The sequence below is a fragment of the Carassius carassius genome, chromosome 37 (assembly GCF_963082965.1).
Source record: "Carassius carassius chromosome 37, fCarCar2.1, whole genome shotgun sequence".
NCBI lineage: Eukaryota > Metazoa > Chordata > Actinopteri > Cypriniformes > Cyprinidae > Carassius > Carassius carassius.
The window spans coordinates 2,172,462-2,192,594 of NC_081791.1; the positions used below are offsets into that span (position 1 = coordinate 2,172,462).

Consider the following 20,133-nt stretch of genomic DNA (forward strand, 5'->3'; position numbering starts at 1 on the left):
TTATATGCAGGTCTAGTAAAATTTGACCAATCTATTGATCACTTTTGTCATGATTCCAAACGATTCTGGGCTAACTTAGCAAAGTAACGCCATGTTGGTTATTGCTTACTACTTCTAGCTAGAAAGTTTAGCAGCTTCTACAAGGCTCGAAATTGCCAACATTTTTGTCGCATATGCTCCTGAAATTTAATCTGTGCGACCTAAAAATATATTTGGGAGTAACGTTATATGCGCGGAGCATATGAGCATATCTGTCCACTAATGACTCCTTTGAACCGATTCACTTTAATGAATGCTTAAATCTGATCTGGGTCGAGTTTCCCGATAACGATGTATCTGAAGAGCGCTCTCAACGTGCAAGGTTATAAACGCAGCGCAATTCCACGCGCTTTTCCCAAAAACTTTACTTGACATGAACGCGTTCTACGTGCTACTTAAGAGTCGCTGTCCATTCGCGAAATTCGTGCTGAAATATAACCTAAGCAATCGTATTCTGAACGTTCAACCTAATAATCGTCTTCTGTTGTGAATTAGCAATCATAGAAGTCTATAATAAAGCACTGACAAAGTGGCTGAACAAAAACAAGAAAAGATACCTTTCAAAAATATGCAGGCAAATAAAGATGTTATTTTTAATAGATGTAAAGGACACCATAGAAATAAGGAAAAACAAAACATCTGGGAGGACAAGAAATGCCCAATAAATGGCTAGTTTTCGTGCACGTCAGCAGCAAGTTATTGACAGATTTTTGGGATTTCATCCCTATTTTGCCCAGTCTTTGAAGCATATTTCCCACATTACTCATTTTACGATTTTTTTTTTTTGTTCAATCATTTAATTTAGATGTGTATTTAAATTTTTCTTCCCTTTTTAAATTATTTAATTTATAAATTCATTTAAACAAAAAACAAGTACAATATTTTTTATTAATGTAGTATTATACTATATAAATTATGTCACTGTGTGCGTGTGGTGGTGGTGGTGGTGGTGGGGGGGGGGGGGGGGTTAGTGCACCGTATAGTTTCCTGCTTTTTTGTCCTTTGTCGATCACACCTATGCTCTTCACAGCAGTTCAGTCAGTGTACTGTTTGAGTAAATTAATTCACTCAGCCAGTTACCTTTGTTTTGAACTCTCTCTCACAACAGACACGGAAGAGAAGACAATGCTGAATAAAGTTGTAGTTTTTGCTATTTTTGGACCAAAATGTATTTTCGATGCTTCAACAAGTTCTAACTGACCCTCTGATGTCACATGGACTACTTTGATGACGTTTTTCTTACCTTTCTGGACATGGACAGTAGACCGTACACACAGCTTCAATGGAGGGACGGAGAGCTCTCGGACTAAATCTAAAATATCTTAAACTGTGTTAAAAAGATAAACGGAGGTCTCACGGGTTTGGAACAACATGAGGGTGAGTTATTAATGACATCATTTTAATTTTTGGGTGAACTAACCCTTTAAGACAGTTACTGTATGTATTGCACAAGACAGGCCTCATTTATAAAATGTTGCACAGAAACCATCCTAGAATTCTCTCAAATATGTGTAGGTGTGATTCAAAGATGCTTGCCTGTTTGTGTGTATGTTCAGTCTCTTTCAAATGTGAAAATACATGAATCGCAAATGATCTTGAACTTGCAATCAAATTAATGGTTTCAGCTCTCTGCCTTGTAAAAGTCTCCTAATTATAATGTCATTAACATGTAAATGATCGCCAGTCATTGTACAAATGCTTTAATTTAGAACAGCAAGCTGCAAGAACAGCTTACATTTTCAAAAACCTGCTGTAAAAGCAGAAAAGTGTGTACGTCTGTCCAAGATCAAATCTGAGTGTACACAAGCTTTATAAATGAGGCCCAACCTTTGAACTCTGAGTCATGACCATTATAATCAGTATTTAAATGAAAACGCTTCTTAATGAATCCACTATTTCCTGTTCTGTTAGGAATCTTCATTGCTCTGCTCCTGCGCTTTGATGTCAGGTACAGTCTGTTTTTTATTTTTTAGTTTTTTTCTCTTACTTCAAATGCATTTGATTTTGATTTACAGCTGTTCTGTCATTTTCTTGCCTTTCACTCTTAGTTTAAAGAAGAACACCCGAACTTACTTCTACACCAGTTTCCTGGCTTACATCTTTGGCCTGGGTCTTACCATATTTGTTATGCACACCTTTAAACACGCTCAGGTAAAAACAGAACAATAAAACACACTATTGTGGTCCTTCATGAAAGAAATCTTGCCAAGATGAAAGTGACGTGACATTCAGCCAAGTATGGTGACCCATACTCAGAATTCACGCTCTGCATTTAACCTATTCAAAGTGCACACACACAGAGCAGTGAACACACACACACTGTGAACACACACCCGGAGCAGTGGGCAGCCATTTATGCTGCGGCGCCCGGGGAGCAGTTGGGGGTTCGATGCCTTGCTCAAGGGCACTTCAGTCGTGTTATTGCCGGCCCGGGATTCGAACCCACAATCCTAGGGTTAGGAGTCAAACTCTCTAACCACTAGGCCAAGACTTTCCTTGATGGCTTGAGTAGCAAATTTCAATATCCAAAATAACAATTTATTTCCTTTTTTTTACATTTCCACATTAGTGCAAAATGAAAATTCAGTTATATAATTTACATTTGACATTTCCTTGCTAGTTTTAATAGGTAAATAGGTAAAAACACAATAATTTTAATGCTTTATAAGTTGCAAAATCAAACTGAAATTGTATTGTTTAACTTGTCCTAGCAATAACTGTAGCAAAATTATAATTTAAATGCAATTTTCCTAAATGCGTTTAGACTTGCGGGTAGGACACTTGATTTTGCATTTTCACCTTTCTACCGTTGTAGAAAAATGCAGTGTGAATTTCATACACGCATTCTGAGCCAAATGTGCAGCAAAAGGGTAGCAAAAAGTGATGTAAATGCATTTTATTTTTCTTAAATGCATTGACACTTACACTTGATCCAAAAAATTATTCAAGATTGCGGCGCGTCCACACGCAACGGCTTCTTTGCTCCTGACAGAGCAGTGTTTTCGTGTTTTTTGTCTTGTGAGTCGCAGTGTTTTTGTACATCTTAATCGCGTCTACCTGTCTTTAAGCATGCATACAGTTGTGAGTTTTTGCTCTATTTCGGCAGAACCAAATTTTTTGAGTTAAACTCCTCGTACATGGAAGCGCTGCGGGATCTCTGTCTGCGTGATCTAGGCGTACACCATCACCGACCGCCACTACTGCATCTCGCCCACAGCGTAGGCGCCACAAGCGGCGTGAGAGGAAGCAGAACAGGGGTAACGGCTAACCCACACAAGCCATCTATACCCACCATCGTACTGGCTAACATACGCTCTTTGGACAATAAACTTGATTACATCTGACTATTACGCTCAACTCCGAGGACTGTGTTTTTGTGTTCACGGAAACCTGGCTCAGCAACAGCGTATCAGACTGTGCTATTCAGCTCGACCAGTTGACGTGCTATCGAGCGGACAGAGCTCTCGTCGTGGGAAGAAAAACCTGTGGCGGCGTTCTTTGTGTTTACATCAATGACGCGTAGTGCTGCGATGCTGTTGTGGTCTGCAAACACTGCTCACCCCTGCTGGAGTTCATGATTAAATCTGCCGAGGGAATATACAGCCATACTGCTCGTTGCTGTTTACATTCCTCCGAACTCCAACAACAGGAACGAGACACTAAATGAACTGTACCAGCACATCAGTGAGCAGCAGACAGCACACCCTGATGCTTTTCTCATCATAACTGGGGATTTCAACCATGCTGACTTACACCTACACATTAACATTCCAACACGAGCTAACAAACACTCTGGATTTTGTTTACACCACACAGAGAGGAGCTTACAAAGTCCTCCACCACCTTGGTGCCTCAGACCACATCACTGTCATGCTAATGCCTGCATCCAGACCACTCATTAAAGTCACCGAAACAGTTCAAAAACAGATTCATGTGTGGTCAGAAGGGTCATCAGAGGCTCTTCAAGACTGCTGTGACACAACTGACTGGAATATGTTTAAGCAGCTGCCACATACAATAACACCACTGACATCCAGGGACCCATTTCAGAAAGGAGGTTAAGTGATAACTCTGAGTATGTTAAGCCTGAAATGAGGGGAAACTCTAGGTTTTCTGTTTCATAATGGGAGGTTTGTCAAACCTGAGAAAGCAGGGTAAGTCAAGCCCGTTATTGAAAGAGAGGTAACTTGTACTCCGAGTCAGTTACCATGGTAACTTACTCTATGAACCTAACCTCGTCGGGAGCAGGTTTTCTTCGATAAACCCAGAGTTTCTTTCGGTCTCCTCCCCCTTTTTAAACAATTCATTGATGCACGCTGGAAAAATGCTTTTCTTACTAAGTGTTTTTTTTTTCAAGTACAAATATAAAAAAATAATTAAAATAAAGATTGATTTTCTATATAAGAACACAATTCTTGTTTCCTGGGGGAATCTATATTAAAAATTAAGTGCATTTTACTGAAGTAAAACTATATCCCAGTGTGGTAATAAAAATAATCTTAATGAAAATGGAAAGCAAGATTAATCGTAGTGTCCATTACTAAGTGCAAATCTACCGTAGATCCGCCCTCCATCGACACATAAGGTTAAATACAACACATGTGAATAACGGCTTCAATGGTGTAGGCAGTAATATTTTGGTCACGGAAAACTAGCTTTTAACGCGATTGATTGGGTTAGAGTCCGGTTTTTGCCGAGCTTGATCTTCTCACTTTTCCCATCACATGTCATATTAGAATTTATTTTCAATAAAAATTAACAAAATGTTCTAAAAGTGGAAGTAAAGTGCCTAACGAGTGTTTCATAATGATACAACTATTTATAATTGTAATAAATACAATCATTTACAATCTGTTATTATTGCATTCTGTTAATGTATAACACTGAGGTGCAAATGTATCTGCCAGTATAAAGTATAACTAGCATCGAAGTATTTTTTACACTTAGCCTGTTGCAAAGAACTGCTACTTTTACATGGTAAATATAATGTCACTATTTTCACTGTACATTTTTTCTGTAAATAGCATCTAGAGCTACTTGCACTTAGCCTACTGTAAATAGGATCTATCGCTAAGAAAGTATGTCAATTCCACTTAGTGTAAATAACCACTGCCGTATTTTTCTTACTCTATTGGCAGATCATTTATAAAATAAAATAAAAATGCACTTAAAATATTATTATTAATATTATTATTTTATTTATATAACACTAAGCATTACATTTTTTTTTTTGCGGGAGCTGTTACCATGGTGAATTGTAAAATCGGCACTCCATTAATAATGGCTTTTTATAGTTATGGTGCTTGCGCTTAACTCTGAGTCAGTCAATTTAGAGTTGATTAAACCAATTTTATTCAGCTGTTCTGTTACCGAAAGCTCAGAGTTTTCCCATCTCAGGGTAAATCAACTCATAATTCAAGTTTAAACTCAGTGTTGGTTGAACCCCCTTAGTGAAACGGGCCCCAGGAGTACTCCGAGAGTGTCACTGCCTACATCACCAAGTGTATTGGTGTGGGGGTGGGAGTAGAGCACAGTCTCGAGGGTACCCCCCGGCTTGCGAGGGGCGATGGGGGTATGTGACGAGTGGGGCGGGGCCGAGGGATGTGGGAACACGAGCGAGGCCGGTGGAGTGATTGGGAAATCAGCGAAACCTGCGACCCACCACCGGTCTTGAGTCCCACAGAGGAGATGGAAGGATATAAAACTGGAGCGACGACAGTGAAGGACGAGAGAGGACCAGGCCTGGGCTTTATTTTATGGTTTGGGTTTTATTTGTGCGCATCAGTCGTCCGTGAGGGGCTGATGCGCTGTTTTGTTTATTTTGAATTATTAAAATGTCATTTTGATTGTCCGCCGGTTCCCGCCGCCTCCTTCCCGATGATTGTGAAGGTTTTATTATTACAGGAGGTATACAGACTCCTGAAGGCTTGGAACGCTGCCTTCAGAGCTGGAGATGAGTAGCTCGTAGCTCCTCTTTTGTATCCTTCCGATCTCCTCCATGGCACTCGAGACCGGTGAGTGTCACAGGTGTCACTCATTTCCAATCACTCATCCGGCCTCGCTCCGTTCCCACGTCTCTAGGCCCGCACCACTTGTCACACCTGATAACACGAGACAGCCGATCAGCGTGTCAGGAAGCAGCAGTCAGAGCAGCAATCATGTGATCACCATTTCTGAGGATGATGTTCGGAGGGCCCTAAAGCGAGTGAACGTCAGGAAAGCAGCAGATCCTGATGGGATTCCTGGCCGTGTTCTGAATACCTGTGCTGATCAGCTCGCTGGTTTGTTTTCATCCATTTTTAATGAGTCCCTTGCTAATTCAGTGGTTCCCACATCTTTCAAAAATTCTGTCATCATCCCTGTGCCTAAGAACAATAATCCTCTTGCCTGAATGACAATTGTCCAGTGAAGATCATGAAGGTCTTTGAGAAACTTATAAAAAACAACATCTGCTCCTCCATCCCGGATACTTTGGACTCTCTTCAGTTTGCTTATCGGCCCAAAAGATCCACTGAAGATGCCATCTCTCACATCCTGCACTCTTCTCTCACACACATTGACCGCAGCAAAGGGAACTATGTAAGGCTGCTTTTCATCGACTATAGCTCAGTTTTCAATACTAAAATCCCCATCAAGCTAGCTTCTAAACTCCTGGACCTCGGCCTGAATTCTTCACTATGCAACTGGATTCTTGATTTCCTCACTGGCAGATCTCAAGTGGTGAAAGTAGGCCAGTACACCTCAATTGTCTCTCTATGAATGTGAGTAAAACTAAAGAGCTGAATGTGGACTTCAGGAAGAGATAGCAGCAGCCCTACACTCCTCTTATGATCAGCGGGACCCCTGTGGAGAGGGTGAGCAGCTTCAAGTACCTTGGTGTAAACATCTCAGAGGACCTGACTTGGACTACTCTCATTCAAACTCCAGTTAATAAAGCCAGGCAAAGACTGTACCATCTGTGACAGCTGAGGAAATTCAGGGTCATTGTCACATGGTATCAAAATGAAAATACAGTCTCAAGTGTCCTACCCGTAAGTCAAGTCACCTTTATTTATATAGCATTTTAAACAAAATATATTGCATTATTTGCATATATTGCATTTATTGCATAAATTTTTATGGCATAATTTTGCTACACTTTTAATCACGGTCACAATCTAATCAATTTGAGTAATACAATTTCATTTTAATTTTGCAACTTATAAAGCATTAAAAAAAAAAAATTTGCGTTACATGCTTTTAGTTTAAATTTTTTTTGTGTGTATGGGAAAATGTAAATTTAAATACAGAAATACATTGCCATTTGACATTGCATTAGGGCTGTCAAAATTGCTCAAAAATGACGTTCGAATATTCCCTCTAAAAAATACACGAATATTTGAACTATTCGAACATCTGGTTGCACATGTTGTCAATGCATTACGTCAATAACAGGACAAAAATAATACAAAGAGAAATAACTACTTGTATAGATAGTCTATTTAAGTTTAAACATATATGACAACGTATTACCTACAGTCGTGGCCAAAAGTTTTGAGAATTACATAAATATTAGTTTTCAAAAAGTTTGCTGCTAAACTGCTTTTAGATCTTTGTTTCAGTTGTTTCTGTGATGTAATGAAATATAATTACAAGCACTTCATACGTTTCAAAGGCTTTTATCGACAATTACATGACATTTATGCAAAGAGTCAGTATTTGAAGTGTTGGCCCTTATCTTTCAGGACCTCTGCAATTCGACTGGGCATGCTCTCAATCAACTTCTGGGCCAAATCCTGACTGACAGCAACCCATTCTTTCATAATCACTTCTTGGAGTTTGTCAGAATTAGTGGGTTTTTGTTTGTCCAACCGCCTCTTGAGGATTGACCACAAGTTCTCAATGGGATTAAGATCTGGGGAGCTTCCAGGCCATGGACCCAAAATTTCAACATTCTGGTCCCCGAGCCACTTAGTTATCACTTTTGCCTTATGGCACGGTGCTCCATCGTGCTGGAAAATGCATTGTTCTTCATCAAACTGTTGTTGGATTGTTGGAAGAAGTTGCTGTTGGAGGGTGTTTGGGTACCATTCTTTATTCATGGCTGTGTTTTTGGGCAGAATTGTGAGTGAGCCCACTCCCTTGGATGAGAAGCAACCCCACACATGAATGGTGTCAGGATGCTTTACTGTTGGCATGACACAGGACTGATGGTAGCGCTCACCTTTTCTTCTCCGGACAAGCCTTTTTCCAGATGCCCCAAACAATCGGAAAGGTGCTTCATTGGTGAATGACTTTGCCCCAGTCCTCAGCAGTCCATTCACTATACTTTCTGCAGAAGATCAATCTGTTCCTGATGTTTATTTTGGAGAAAAGTGGCTTCTTTGCTGCCCTTCTTGACACCAGGCCATCTTCCAAAAGTCTTGGCCTCACTGTGTGTGCAGATGCGCTCACACCTGCCTGCTGCCATTCCTGAGCAAGCTCTGCACTGGTGGCACTCCGATCCCGCATCTGAATCCTCTTTAGGAGACGATCCTGGCGCTTGCTGGACTTTCTTGGACGCCCTGAAGCCTTCTTTACAAGAATTGAACCTCTTTCCTTGAAGTTCTTGATGATCCTATAAATTGTTGATTTAGGTGCAATCTTAGTAGCCACAATATCCTTGCCTGTGAAGCCATTTTTATGCAACGCAATGATGGCTGCACGCTTTTCTTTGCAGGTCACCATGGTTAACAATGGAAGAACAATGATTTCAAGCATCACCCTCCTTTTAACATGTCAAGTCTGCCATTCTAACCCAATCAGCCTGACATAATGATCTCCAGCCTTGTGCTCGTCAACATTCTCACCTGAGTTAACAAGACAATTACTGAAATGATCTCAGCAGGTCCTTTAATGACAATGAAATGCAGTGGAAAGGTTTTTTTGGGATTAAGATAATTTTCATGGCAAAGAAGGACTATGCAATTCATCTGATCACTTTTCATAACATTCTGGAGTATATGCAAATTGCTAATATAAAAACTTAAGCAGCAACTTTTCCAATTTTCAATATTTATGTAATTCTCAAAACTTTTGGCCACGACTGTACACAAAAACAAGGAAATCAACTAATGGCCAAGACTGCAGACCTCAAGCTCTCTCACCCTCACGTTCTCTGCGCATAATGGTTTAAATTAACAAACAAATTTTTGTGCAAGCAATTTAAGGTCGCGACTGTTGTCCCAAATATAGCAGGCTTCATTCAGTGATTTGAAACAAATATTATTAATATTAATTGAAGTTTTACAGCATATTGAACTGACATTGAATGCTCCGAGCGAGCTGTGCTGTGGTAAACATGGAACTTTTCCTTGACATGAAACGATAAATAATCAAACCTCGGATCCATTGCTTGACAGAACTCCCCGAAGCTTGCCCCATCCGCGATACTGATCAGTCTCATGTCCTTAAAAATGAACGAAATTATTTTATCCGTTATGGCCTCTTGTCGTGTTGCAGACAAAGTGCTTGCGGCGGGCGATGCAAAGTAACGTTAAGTGTCAAGACGTGACTGTTTAGCTGGAGTTCCACACATTATGCCATATGGGTGCACATTTTTGAGATGTGACCTCATGTTGCTAGTTGTCGAATGGTATGCTAACTGTATCTTAAATAGCTTGCATACAACAATCTCGCGGGTCAACAATTTTACCTCATTTTCTCTGCTGCGGTCGAGTTGGGCTCTGCACTTGCTGCCATCTTCCATGAAGACGCGTCAACTTTCAGCAGTGATGCTGTGCCAGATAGTGCGACTCCTGTGACCTGTCCCTGAACCCTCAGTCACGCTAGCACGCCCACTCGCAAAGCAGACAACCACGCCTCTACTACCGCGGGCTTTTTTTTCCACATTTTTTTTAATTCGAATATTAATTTTCACCTTCGAAATTCGTTTTTTTTTTAACTATTCGAATACATATTCGAATTTAGAATATTCGTTGACAGCCCTACATTGCATTGTCTTTTTGCATATTATATTTCAAAATGAATTTTGCTAAGCATTTGCTTCCATATGAATTAGGCTATGTTTTGTTTCTCAGCCTGCTCTGCTGTACCTGGTCCCTGCTTGTGTTGGATTTCCTGTGGTGCTGGCCCTGTTTAAAGGAGAACTGACGGAGATGTTCAGGTAACTCCCATCTTGACAATGACCATATTCAAAGTTTATGTCCAGGGACAGGATGTTTAGGGGACTTTAACTTGGATTGTAGTTTTAAAGACCACAGCACACTTCTGCACTCAGATTCATGCATGCGTGTTATTGTCTTTCTTGCATCCAAAGCCAAATCCAGCAAATATGCTGCCTCGTTTCTGCTGTTGCTCTTTAATTTCAGTATGCTCCATATCGCTTCACATTGTGTAAGAAGTGTTTGTGATCCTTGCAACTATGTTAAAAAGAGCACAAAGAACAGTTTAATCGGTCATAACTTCTGGAGAGAAATGCCGCAGACAGTCGACCAAGACAATGTTTCTAATGTGTGTTTGGTGAGCACTTGTGTTCGCACACACTTGTGCTTCACTTGTTTGCTTGTCTCTCTAATCATTTTTTATCTTTTTTAGTCTAGTAGTTTTTGCTGTGGTATCAAAGAATGACTTGGATTTAGAGGGTTAGTTCACCCAAAGATAAAAATTACCCCATAAATTACTCTCCCTCAAGTCATCCTAGGGGTAAATGACTTTCTTCTTTCAGACGAATCCAGTCGGAATTATTTTAAGAATTTGCAACAGTCCAAGAGAAGTTTAATAAAAATTGCATCCATAAAAAAAAAAAGTCTCGCACGCCTCCGAAATCCTCCTGTAGTGAATCAATGCGTTTTTGTAAGAAGAATATACATTTTCAAAACGTAATAATCACTTTAATGTAGCTTGCACCAACAGTTGTACTAAGGCGCCATTTTGGGGCATATGACGTATGGGGTCGGTGCCGGGTCTCGTGAAAACCAACGTTTGTTTACAGGATCAAAAAAAGCAAAGTTTCCTTACTCAGGGAGTCCGCGGTGTTGTAAAAGGTAGTAAGTGAAATTAGCCAAAATTAAGGGAAATAAACGTTATCTGACAAGGTATTGAATTTTCGAGCCCAATTTTTTTCTTAGATACATTTTAAATTTGTGTTAAGTGCAGGCCTTTCTTCTAAAATTCGCTTGTATTTATATGTTGAGAGTAGGGCTGAAACGATTCCTTGAGTAACTAGATTACAATAAATGATCGAGGGAAATTCCTCTGCCTCGAAGCCTCTTTTAATTTATTTTAGATCTCATGTCAGGTTCTTTCGCAATTATTTTTTTTGTGACAACGCGTTTATGACACAAGCGCTGCGTCCGAAATCGCATACTGCAAAGAGTCAGCAGTGTTTTGATTTGAGGGCGTGGGCAAACGTAAAGAGAACGTCGTGGCGTGTATCCATTGCAATATAGAGCTGGCACACCACATCTAGGGCCCTATGATTTCCGCGAGGCAGAAAACGCGAAGGGAATCACGGAATCCAGACCAAGACCACTGAATTTACAGTTTAACACGGAATGGCATGGAATTTGCCAAATTTTGAATGAATTAATCAAAAATAGGTCATTGCACTTACATCGAATCAGGATATGGACTAATATCTGTAAATATTAAGCCGGAACAGTCTATTTAAATATGAAACCTGCATGTTCTGCATGTCTCTGTTAATGAATGGAGCAGAAGCGCGACTTCCTTTATTAACACACACTGAAGCGTGCGCGACGCTCCGGTGATTTCAGCATTTGCTGTCTCACTAAATAAGGACGTGAACACATGAACAACATCTCCAGAACTGCTCTGACAGTCACTTCATGAGCATTTGACCGTTTGAGTAAAACTAGCATCACATCACATACACAGAACTGTCAAGGTATGTCAACCCGTCAAAATAAAAGTCCGGTTTAGTTTAAAGACAAGTATTTGACAGATATGTTACTATTGTTCAGCAGAATGTACATAGCCTACTACAAAAAATAAAAATAAATCAAACATTATTTTTTAAGGTTTAATCACACAACATTTCTTCCATGTTTTATTTTTAATAGTAAATCCCCTTTGTTTACCAAAAACTTATGTTTGTTTAATTTTCAATAATTTAAAGATAAATTAAATTAATGTTTTATGTGTTTAATGTGCATCTCAGAAAATACTTTATTTAAAACCCCGTCTGAATGGCACTTAAATGTACTTAATTCATCTGTCAACTTTGTCATTGTTCACAGTACAAGTACAGACAGAGAAACAATGGGTAATAATTACATGTTTTTTTTCCATGTATGCATTGCATTTTATGCATTTAAAAAATGTAAATATTTTAAGAGACCCAGGAGTCTTATTTTTTCTTGCATAATTAATATTGCACTTTAAGCAAAAACACATTTTATCCGATTACTCAATTAATCAATGGAATTTTTGGTAGAATACTCGATTACTAAAATATTCGATAGCTACAGCCCTAGTTGAGAGTAGGACCTGAGCGATATCATGTGAGGTGTTTGTTCGCGTGTGCGCTGAAACAAACTGGGTAACCGGCTGGCTTGCTGCCAAACATGTAAGCGAGCTCGCTTCCATTCAGTAACTAAAAATGCATGTTTCCGGACCAATTTTCACAAAAGATCACAATTTTCGTAATTGCCACTAGGGATTGGCGTTTTCCGCAAATATCGGAGCTCACAAAAAACGAATATTCGAATATTCATTTATTTAAATTTTTTAATGAGACAGACGTTATTTTTCAACAACATTTATTGTTTCCGTCATTTTGAACAAGCTTACACACAATAAGCTTGAACATTACACATCGTGTTTTGTATCTGAAAACCTTTAACAATGCGTGCAAACAAACAAAAGTACAGATTAAAAGCAAAAAAAAGAAAAAACGTAAAGCAGCCTGCAGCAATTAGGCTATTGTAGAACATAGCCTAAACTTAACTTTGACACTTTAAACTGTCAGCAAATCTTTTTTTCTTTTTTTCTATTGCTTTATATAGGGCTGTCGCGATAACCGCAATATTGTAATACCGCGCTATTGACAAGCAAACCGCAGAGGAAAGATAGCAACCACAGAAACCGCGGCAACCGCAGTGTTCAGTTTTTTTTTTTTTTTATGAGGCTGTGGCCGCCTTTGTTTTTTTTTCTCAATTTGTCACTGTGCATTCAATGTTACATAAATTAATGATACAATATGGTTACGACTGTAATTTTCTCGCGAGCCTTTGTAGCTTTATGGTGCTTCGTTTGTTTTGAATAGGCTGGCTGAAACGATGGGAGGCGCTCGATCTCGTCCCAAAACCTAATGTCACGTCACCAGTTTGGGAACATTTTGGCTTTCAACCCAATGAAAAGGGCGAGCCAGCGAATATACATGAGCCGATATGCAAAATTTGCTGCAAAAAGGTTCCTGTGACACTGCAATACATCTAATTTGAGGTCATCGGGACATTCTAAAACGCTTAACGTGAAAAGCGCTTAACGTGGTTTAATGTACCAATACAGTGATATTTACATACCAAACTCACTAAACTTCATACTAATAAAGTATATTACCTACAAAAAAATCAGATGATCCCTGAATATGAATTCAACGCCTTTAATAACACGTTAAGCCTTTTCCTCCCATAGAAAACCATCATAAGGCTTAACGTGTTATTAAACGACTTGCATTCATAATCAGGGATCAACAGGTTTTTTTTTTTTTTTTTTTTTTTATACATTGTATACTACTTTATTAGTATAATGTTTAGTGAGTTTGGTTTTTAAAAATCACTGTCTTTATACATTAAGTGTTTTCTTATAACGAGTTGCATTCATATTCAGGGCTCATCTGATTTTTTATAGATCGTATACTTTATTAGTATGATTTTTAGTGAGTTTGGTCTGTTAATATCACTGTCTTAGTACATTAAGCCATGTTAAGAGTTTAGAGTGTCCCCTGTCATCCAGCGCAGCTGCCCCCTCAAGCATCAGATCGCGCAGCACCATCAAAAAGAACAGCTGAGACCGGCCGACAGAAGAGTAGCTGAAGCCTTTGCGAAATCTGTAAAATACAGCCGTGAAAGTAACAGGCATACCTGCTGAAGTCACGGACAACCTCCGCGTCAGTGCCCATACCCAAGAGAGCGTGAGCAGATAACGAGCTCACACACGCTATCTGCTTGAGGAGTGCATCTCCAACTCCAGCGCGAATCCACTGTCCTGGTGGGCCAGTGCCGCGATAATCAGTCTAGATTTCCGCTGCTGTCCAAAGTCGCGCGCAAATACGTTTAATACATGTTAGAACTCTTTGATTTCTTAAAAAAAAATGTATTGGAAAACGCATGTTCTTGTTGCTGTTTGGCATTTAACAATAAACAAAAATGTTTTAAAACGTGTCTCTCTGTCAGTTAAAAAAGCAACAATATATACATAACTCAACGATAGAGCTTTGTATGCAGCAAAATCAGGATAAATTATGTAAAAAAAAAAAAAAAAAACGCCGGTAATACTGCATATCGTGCTATTGAGCCACCTATAATAACCGCTGGGGAAATTTCTTAACCGCGACAGCCCTAGTTTTATATGTTCTTGTTAAGAAACACGGGCATGTAAACATGATCAGGGGAAAGTTGGCTCCTTAGTCCCTTAACCCTCTCAGGCTCAAATTAAGTTTTAGTAACTTTAGTAACCTTTAGTAAAGTTTTTAGTACTCCAGATACATTAAATATGTATCTGGAGTAATAAGGTTTTTAGTTTTTAACTGTTGCAAATCGGCAACCCCTGCCTTGAGAGGGTTAACAATAAGGCCAGCTGCGGAGAAAACGCGCTCCGACGGCACAGACGTTGGCGGGACTCACAAATAACGGTGTGCTAAGCGAATAAGTTTTGTGAAGCGCTTCGTGTTTTGGTTTCACCACTGAATGGGATCCTTCTCTGGTGGAATACATGGCTTCAGCAAGAACTGTTCCCACTCGTCTCGGCTGGACTCTCTGTAATCATCGCTGGAGAACTGGCTCAGCCCTTTTTTCGATGAGTGGGCATTGCATCTTCTTCATCGTTGGTGACGCACCACTCGCATCAAGGAAAATGTTCTGATAATGTTCAAAAAAGGTTTTTTTTCTTACCGTAGGTTTCTAGGGCAGATGTGAGAAGAGGAGTTTTCACTGCATTCTCCAAGTTAGCGGTGTTTATTCGTTGCTTGAGAGATGCTGCAACAATGTTCTTGAATTCGGTCACTGAAGTACTGTAGAAGACCGCAGTTCTTAGGGGCCGTTCACATATCGCGTGTTTTTCGCGCGCTCAAGTTCGTTATTTTCAATGTAGGCGCGCGGTATGCGCGCTCTTAATAGAAGCTAAGCGGTCGCGATGCGCACGCGGTGAGACGCGCCCGTTTTTTCCAGGCGCGTCCGCACCGCATCGAGTTAAAAACATCTCAAATTTTCAGAATGCCTCAAGCGCACCGCAGGTCATGTGACAAGAACTAACCAATCAGCTTTATCCTTTCCCGTAACAACGTTGAAAGCTCAGCCAAGATGTAGCAACAGCTGATCATAGCTGTATATGGATTGCCATTTTGAAATAAATTTAGTAGCAGAGCTACTGATAGCTATTTTTTTTGTGCTGCAAATCCATTTATCCTTTGCTGAAATTTCCGCGTCTTCATGGAGAGAGCGTGTCATTGTTGCTTAGCAACGGCAGACGCCTCAGGAGCACTTCTGCTCAAGCGCTTTGGAAAGGAGAAAGCCGCGCGCCTAGCATTTTCCACGCGTTTTTAGGCGCGATATGTGAACGGCCCCTTATTCATTAATTATTTTTTTGCTTGCATACATCTTCAAATATGCCTTGGAGAATCACAGAAAGTGACCAAATTAGGTTTTATTGTGAATTAGTTTGTTTTTTTGATTTTTTGCGAAATTCGAATATAATTTTTATTTATCGAATAATTAGAGCAGAACAAATATTCGAATGTTCGACTATCCGTGCGCACCCCTAATTGCCACAAAATAGCCACATCATCTGGGCTTAGAAACGCCCCGTGACGTCATCGCAATGCACATTCATAGATAGGCCTTACGTTCTCATCAGGAGCGATTTACAAGAGCTACACTGGATAAATAAACTGAAAGAGGAACGAATCCGCGCTTCTAGTTCGGGCTGCACAGACCGTTTGTCTGCTCGAGCCGGACCTGCAACACCGTTATACACAGAACTGGGAGATACAGTGCAGAAAGAAGAATCAATAACATCTCTGTAAAATCTTGTGAGAAGCATTCAGACTCAGCGAAGAATTCTGTTAAAGCTGATATCAGAACAAACACCACTGATGTGGAAACCAGGAAAAACATTGTTCAATAAACAACATCTCCACCATTCACCATGGATTTAACAGTAAACTACAGGAACAACTTGTCAGAAATGGTCTAATGTCTTAAGTGATTTTAAATGCTTCACATAACTTTTCCCAGCACTTTAAGTATTACCAAATGTAAAAGTTATTTTTAATGTGATGTTTGTTAACCTTTAATAGGTTTCCCCCACGTATAAAACTAAAAGTTTCATAATGTAGGAAAGCAAACGCATTTTTAAAAAATAAAAAAAAGATATAAAATGAACACTAGTAGATGGCTGCAGTATAGTGACTATAGGCCATTTCCACTCCCTAATATAGCCTATATATTTTTGTATTCATTAAATTATATTTAGACATTATGAATGACTGTAATAAAAGTACATTTTATCAGATATATTACACCTGTTAATATATTACACCTGTAAGATGGGAATCATCTGCTGTCTACTCTAAACATCTCAGCAGTTTTACAGGAAACATCTTAGAGATGTGCTGCAGATGAACAAGCACTCATATACATATACATCTTGCATATGTATATGCAGACTTTAAATATACATCTCCGAGATGTAGATGTGCGATTAAGGTGCTTTACTGTGAGGTGCTGGAGCCACGTGGTTCTCCAAGTCAGAAAAGTCATAACGGTGTTAGAAGAATGTTCTCTGTGGTATATTTTCACTGCAAAACAATAAGAAATGCTGCAAATATAATTGCAAATTTTGAGAAAAGCTGCAGAAAAATCAGTAATTTTGATAGCAAAAATCACAAAAAAAAAAAAAAAAAAAAAAACGGTAAAATCCTGAAACCCTGTTTGGTAGACCTATATGCTTACATAGTTGTTTGTATTCGAACATTTTCACAACTTTATGATCATTTTATTATTAAGCCTACTGTTGCTTTTCAGTAATAGTAGCTATAATATTGGAAAATGTATTTGATTAAATGGAGGTTGAATCCGAAGCCATGTATTTTGCGAAGCTTTGTCCAAAACTATGGAACAAGGCCCATTGTGACATCTTGATTACTCCCTCTGCTTTACTTAAATGTATCAGCTTAGTTTATTTTAATAACACCTGTGCTTACTTCACGGCCACCTCTTTTTTAGATTGCTCACACATCAGACTTACTAATAATCTATGAAGATGTCTCCTTCCTCTTGTCTTTATTTCTGTTCTTAGATCTGTGGGCAGTTTTTGAGTCCAGTGTTGATGTTAAGTTATAATGACCTTGTTACATTGTGTTGCAATATGTTACTCTATTTGGAAAGATATTTAATTTACGCCACTACAGTTGCAGCTTGAAGTCGCGCTGGTATAAAAAAATATTTTAAAGGTATTAAAAAGGTAGTAAAAGGTATGAAATTTAACTTGAGAAGTTCTTTATATACCCTGCTTACTTTATCAAAAGAAAACCAGTCTCTTCTAGGGCTGTTCCGAATACCATTTTTTGAGCTTCGATGTAGAGGTCTCCGCAGTGCACCCAAGAGCCATCGACCCAAGACCGGACCCGGGGCCCGTACGGGTTCGGGTCTATATTTTAAACGATCAGTCGGGTCCGAATCTATTACTTCGTGTCCCGGGTCTGTTTAACATTGTGTGTAATACCCGTGTGATAGGAGTCTTTGGAATCGGAGAACACCCAGCCGTGATCAGACTAGGGCTGCAACTAACGATTATTTTGATAATCGATTAATCTGTCGATTATTTTTACGATTAATCGATTAATCGGTTTATGTACTTATATTTTAGTTTTTTCCATTTTTTCCCCAAGTAAATTATTAATAAATGGTCTTTATCATTCAGCATAGATTTTAAGAGATTTTAACCATTTTGCACTGTCATATCCTCATCAAAAATATACCTGGAGTTGTTTTATTGTGTTAGTAATCCTGTCGAACTCTTCTGCAATCAGAACACTGACCCATACTCTAGCAAATTTCACAAGGAGATTTCAAATAATGTTTTCACCATGGCAGTCCTTAGAGCTCCTAAAGTAGTTTAACATCCTGAACAAAGCTTATAAAGGAATCTTTCAGAACATATTTTCACGAAGAATAAGGATAAAACAGAATAAAATCGCAGTGCATTGTATTTTATTATTTACTGGGAATTAGCTTTATAGCTTTTGCTGTGAAATTGTAAACAATCCTTCAAAAAAAGTGCCAATGGCATGAAACCTGAATGGAACTCTCAATTTAAAGTAAAATCCATCAGAAGGTTGTCCAGAAAAAAAAATAGGACAGTCGTGATAGGACAAAAAACCTGCTGTGTGAAAAAGAGCAGTGAATACTTAGAAAAAAAAGTGCATTTCAAACGCTTGCGGCATTCTGAAAAGTTGAAATGTTTTTAACTCGATGCGGTGCGGTGTTGGAAATAACGAACTTGAGCGCGCAAAAGACGCGATATGTGAACGTCCCCTTAAACAGTGCAGTAGTGCAGAGTTTACAGGTTACTCTTCTTTTTTTTAAAGGCTCAATGTAAAGTACTCCCACATCACGCTGAATGCTGCAGACATATAGACATCATATGATGTCTATGGCTGCAGAGACGCTGCTCGAGAAGCACGTGACATAAAACAAGGCCAGCTATTGGCTATTCGCTACTTCTCCTGTTGTACTGGCTGAGTAAAACCTCCGGTGGCTCATTACTGTCACACTTTGGTCACCGCAGATTTGAAATATGCACGAAATGAGCCGCTTACGGCAAATAAAAGTTATTTAGCAACGAATCGATGACTAAATTAGTTGACAACTATTTTAATAATCGATTTTAATCGATTAAATCGATTCGTTGTTTCAGCTCTAGATCAGACACTGTTTGTGTTTCTTGTAACTTGCATCTTGTAAAATTAGGAAAAGAAAAGTGAGCCAAAAAAAAAAATCTCTCTCTCTCTCTCTCTGCCATTAGAAGCAGAGCGTGCAGACTCAGTTAATGCAAGTGCACGCACGGTAATAATGCTTGCAGACTTAACACACTCATATTTAATATTTCAAATCAGCAACCAGATCTGAGGTGAACTGTCACATGAATGTTTTCTATGACACTCAAATTGCATTAAAAAGCATGTTTTAGGTTGATCCAGCTAGCACGCATAGTGCAGTCTCGAGCGCTAGTCATGTTTCTATAGCAACCAGTGAGGGACACAATGACTTCGACCGCAAAACCACGCTTTACATTTTCATAATAATATAAATGAACAGTTTAATCTTAAAGTATTAGTGGTTCAATTCAATTCAAGTTTATTTGTATAGCGCTTTTTACGATACAATTCATTACAAAGCAATTTTACAAAAAGTTATGTTTCTACAATATTTAGTAGTAGCTTATAAGTGGTGACTCATGGATGTAAATCCCGTGGCAAAAAATAGAAACAAATCGAGACATCATTAGCATAGCTGCTGTTCCAACAAAGTAAAATTAGTTTAACGCAAGCTAAAAAAATAAGAATGCGCATTTGATCAGATACAACTACAGTCACAAATTATGAGATGCATTATTCGATTGCTTGGCGAAAGAGATGCATTTTTAATCTAGATTTAAACAGAGAGAGTGTGTCTGAACCCCCGAACATTATCAAAATCGAAAAAGCTCTACCTCCTTTAGTGGAACTACCAAAAGTCCAGCGTTTTGTGACCTTAGGGTGCATGATGGATTGTAACATGGTATAAGGCTACTTAGGTATGCAGGAGCTAAACTATTTAGGGCCTTACAGGTAAGTAATGATAATTTGTTACTGATACTGAACTTAATAGG

General features: G+C 39.0%; 1 protein-coding gene across 1 annotated transcript in view; it reads left to right on the forward strand.

Moving 5' to 3' along the window:
- Positions 1-20,133, forward strand: part of LOC132117834 (minor histocompatibility antigen H13-like) — a 77,049-nt gene that overhangs the window by 41,816 nt on the left and 15,100 nt on the right. Inside the window, exons 9-11 of the mRNA XM_059527139.1 lie at positions 1,951-1,987; positions 2,088-2,190; positions 10,098-10,183. Coding sequence (XP_059383122.1) covers positions 1,951-1,987; positions 2,088-2,190; positions 10,098-10,183 — 226 coding nt within the window. The remainder of the gene's footprint in view (positions 1-1,950; positions 1,988-2,087; positions 2,191-10,097; positions 10,184-20,133) is intronic.